Here is a 4,516-nt window from a genome sequence, read left to right on the forward strand (position 1 = left end):
GGGGGGGGGGGGGTTGTGGAAGATGATACTTGTGCTCTCTGTGAGATATACCACAAAGCAACAGATCACCTTTACTTGAGATGTCCATTTAATTATGATCTTTGGAGGTGGTGTCTATCCAAAATGGGGCTCCATTTCAGCGGTTTCCATACCTGGGAAAGGTTCCTCCTCTGGCTGCAGACTCCATCAACTAACTGTAAACTGGACACATGGAAGCTAATCCTAGCCCAAGCAGTGGTCTATACCTTATGGCATGAGCGCAACGCACGGTTGTACACAAACACCCATACCCCGGTCGAGGGTCTATTCCATCTATTCGACAGAAGGATCAGGAACACCTGCCTAGCCCGAAATCACAAGCAGAAGCTCCAAGGTCTACTGGAGATCTGGTTCCAAAGTTACTCTTCTCCCTCTCTTTAACTCCTTCTGTTTAAATGTATTATGTTTATGTACCGGGTATGTTCATCCTGGAGTCCGTTGTCGCTGAGGCACCATGTAATCTAAACTAATCGGAAGTATAAAATCAGAAATTTTATTAAAAAAGATATATCGCAAAAAAGAGAAAGACACCCAACAGAGGGGTGGTGTAAAATGCCTTTACCTGACCAAAAAGCCGGGCGATGTAACCAAGACCGTTGTTTGGACAGGTGTAGATCGCATCCTAATTTTAAGTTTAAAGGAGGGAAAGCAATGGGTACTTGCACAAGTAGTAATACTTGCTTTTGCACTTATCGTTATCGATAGTTTTTTTTTTTTAGTTAAAAGGCATTCAATTAAACTTAAAAAAGAGAAAATAAAAGTTTACAAGGCCATTGGCCCAAACGTAAGCCCATATAGTTAGAGAAACAGAACTGAACCAGTAATTGAGATGTGACCATAGAATTAGAATTGAACCAGAAATACGGTTGGGAGTTTAACCGCCTAACCCGTCTTCAATGAGGGTGTACGAATCAATCAGTGAGAGAGAGAAAGTTGAAGAGATCGCATCTGAGATTAGGGTTCCTTACTCAGATGCCGTCAAAGTTTATGCTGCAGAAAACCAGAGATGTAGTAGAGACAAGGAGAGGTCAGGGTTACTATCATGGAAGCTTAAACCTCTGTTTCGAATGGTGGAATTGATTTGACGAAGAAGGAGATCAGCCGATTTGAAAAAGTTCCGGTGCAATCGGTGGTTTCTCTCAGTCCAGATCGTGTAAAGTACTGACTGCCAAGCAATAAGTAGAAGTTTCTTAGCCACCCGAGGACCACTATATCGTGTAAGGGATTCAATGGACTGAGACCATGAATCTGAGGGAACGAAAGCGCATCGCCTAGCAACAACCGACCAGATCGACCAGCTAAAAGGACACTCAAAGAAGATGTGATCACGCGACTCAGGCATGGAGGTGCAGAGCATACAAGAGGGATCTACTTGTAGACCCCAGTTCAAAAGACGATCCCTTGTTGGGCAACGATCCAACACAAAAAGCCAAGTTAGAAATTTGTGCTTTGGGATTCCTCCTGAGAACCACACGATGGTATGCCAGGGAGCATTGGGGAATGCTTCTCTAAGGGCAGAACATATACTGCCAGTGTTGTGCTGGTCCTTACGTTGATCATCGATCCACCAATGGTAAGAGTCAACTTCTTCGTCTGATAAAGAAATCATAGAGAGTTCAGTGTGAATATTGACTTGAGCTTCTGATCTTGCAGGGGGAAGTTTCCAAGCTCCTCGTCTCCAAAGGTCAGCTAGTAGAGGGCCCCGACGAATACCAACTTGATAGAGCCCATCACTTTCAATGTAAGTCCACATCTTTCCTAACCGACTCCAATTGTCTGTCCAAAATTGACATGATTTGCCATTGCCTAGTTTGATTTTGATCCACGGGTAAGCAGATTCTCTAATCTTTAGCAATTTATTTGTTAACCAGGAGAAACGGTTGCTAGGCTTGCGAGTCCATAAGGAACTCATGTCATTAGATAAAATCTCTTTCCGAAACCAAGCTACCCAAACCGAGCCAGACCTAATAAAGAGCAACCAGATGAGCTTGACCATGCAAGCTTTGTTCCATAAAAGTAAGTCTCTTAAGCCTAAACCTCCCTCCTTCTTTTCCCGAATGATTGTTTCCCATGCGACACGAGCTGAGTGATGACCATCTATCTTTCCCTTCCATAAAAAAGCACTTGAGAGTGAGTTTAACTGTTTAATAACCTTTTTTGGCACCAGAAGTTAGATATGCCAGCAATAACAGAGTTTAACATTTGGAGCCTTCCAGCAAACGAGAGAGATTTCGTTGACCAAGCAGTAAAGCGACCTTTTACTTTCTGAAGCAATGGAGCACAATCAAGAATGGTAAGTTTTTTTGTGCATAGAGGCAAATCCAAGATATCTTATTGGAAGTTGGCTGTGACTAATTCCCGTAGTGGCTGCTATGTGATCTATTTCAGGTTGAGATAATCCTGATTTGAAAAAGGTAGTCTTAGGAAGGCTTATCGCTAACCCTGACACTGCTTCAAAATCTTTGAGTACTTGGATGACATTATGTAATGAGGAGGCCGAGCCATCAATGAAAATCATAAGTCATCTGCAAAACATAAGTGAGTCAGTTTTATTTCTGAACAGCGATGATGATACTATATTTTTCCTTGTTCTGCAGCTTTATCTAGACAAACGGAGAGGCAGTTCATAGCCAAAACAAATAGGTAGGGCGAAAGAGGATCCCCTTGGCGCAGTCCCCTTGCTCCCTTGAGGTAACCATGAACATAGCCATTAAAACCCACCGAAAATGATGGTGTACAGACACACGCTTTAAGCCAACGAAGGTAAATCTCTGGGACCTCTATTCCTCTGAGACAACTAAAAATAAATTCCCACCTTACGGTATCAAATGCCTTTGCGATGTCCACTTTGATAGTTATTCTCTTAGGCCCATTTTGTTTTTGATAAGCATTTACTATTTCAGCCGCTAACAGTGTATTTTCCACTAAAAGCCTTCCTTTTATGAATGCAGTTTGATTGTTTTGCACCAGATCAGGGAGGATGGGCTTCAATCTAGCAACAAGCAACTTAGAGACAACCTTATACAGAGTGTTGAGGCAGGAAATGGGACGATAGTCGGATATTAACGAAGCTCTTAGCGACTTTGGGATGAAAGCAAGGATTGTGGCATTGACCGCTGTAGGAAGGAACCCCGTTATGAAGAAGTTGAGGATACTGGATTTTACATCCTTTCCCAGAATCCCCCAAGCAGCTTTGTAAAAACCTGAAGTGAAGCCATCTGGTCCAGGTGATTTATTTGCATTTAATCTGAACATTACCCTCTTAATCTCTTCTTCAGTTGGGATCCTTATCATTGCCTGAATTACTTCAGGAGAGCAACGATAGGAAAGTAGTCTACCAAACCAAGAAGGAGGCATATTGACTGGTCTAAGAATAGCTGGAGCAAGGAGAGACTTAAAGTGATTCACCGCCAACCAGCTCATCTTTTATGGGTCATCAATGATGGAGCCTGTGAGGGAAGTGAAAGATCTGATAGCATTGAACGCATTCCTCATCTGCATAACCCGATGGAAGTAAGTGGTGTTTAAATCTCCTTCTTTCAGCCAGTTGATTCTTGATCGTTGTCTAAAGTAGGCCTCCTCTAGTCGCCTTAGGAATTCCCACTGAGTTTGAACTTGTTTTTCTTGAAGGAACAGAGTTGGGGAAGGGTTAGCCAAAGCTTGAACCTGCACAGATTGAAGCAAATGGTTAGTCTCTCACACTCGATTTTGGATATCAGAAATTTTTTCTCTCGAAAGTGTTTTTAAAACTCTTTATAGTGATTTTTGTTTAGCACTCAACACTGATAAACAGGGTGCCTGAGGAGATATGCTTCCAACCAGATTCCAAGTAGATTCAACCGTGTGGAGGAATTTTGGGTGTTTGGTTAGGAAGTTGAAGAATTTGAAAGGCTTAGTTCCAGCTGAGGGGAGAGGGGCAGAGAAGTTTAAAAGGCTAGGCGAGTGATCAGATATATCAGGCGCAAGGAATGAGACAGCACTATCCGGGTAATGAGACAACCATTGATTATTTACTAGAACACGGTCAAGCTTTTTGGCTATTGGGTTAAGAGAGTTTTTGTTTGTCCAGGTAAAGAGGGGTCCTTGAAACCGCAAGTCGAACAACTCAAGCTGCAAGAGACAATCCCTTAGCTCCAACATACGAGAGGTAAGATGATTAACATTTGGATTTGAATGTTCTGCAGGGTGTATGATTTGATTAAAGTCTCCACATAAAACCCAAGGAGTTGCATCAAGCTAAAGAGATTGGTGAAGGCTTAAAATCTCGCACCAGAGGTCAGTTCTTTCATCACTAAGGTTTGGAGCATAGATAACTGTGAAACAGAATCGATGACCTCCTTGAATTGTAACTTCACATGTGAGCAGATGCTTTGACTGGTGAAGAACAGACACTGAAGCAGGGGCTTTCCAAATGACAACTATCCTTCCATTATCAGTAGAGTTGTGGTTTGAGGTAAAGTTCCAACCAGGACAAGCT

At 42.5% G+C, this 4,516-nt stretch overlaps 2 protein-coding genes across 2 annotated transcripts in view; one reads left to right on the top strand and one right to left on the bottom strand.

Moving 5' to 3' along the window:
• The window catches only part of LOC109128395 (putative defensin-like protein 169), a 7,885-nt gene extending 7,141 nt beyond the window's left edge, over positions 1–744 (top strand). Inside the window, exon 3 of the mRNA XM_019234607.1 lies at positions 561–744. Within this exon, the coding sequence (XP_019090152.1) occupies positions 561–744 (184 nt within the window). The remainder of the gene's footprint in view (positions 1–560) is intronic.
• Positions 1,025–1,792, bottom strand: LOC104738422. Its single transcript, XM_010458598.1, has one exon. The coding sequence runs from the start codon at positions 1,790–1,792 to the stop codon at positions 1,025–1,027; it is 768 nt and encodes a 255-aa protein (XP_010456900.1).

This window comes from Camelina sativa, chromosome 13 (assembly GCF_000633955.1).
Source record: "Camelina sativa cultivar DH55 chromosome 13, Cs, whole genome shotgun sequence".
Classification (NCBI taxonomy): Eukaryota; Viridiplantae; Streptophyta; class Magnoliopsida; order Brassicales; family Brassicaceae; genus Camelina; species Camelina sativa.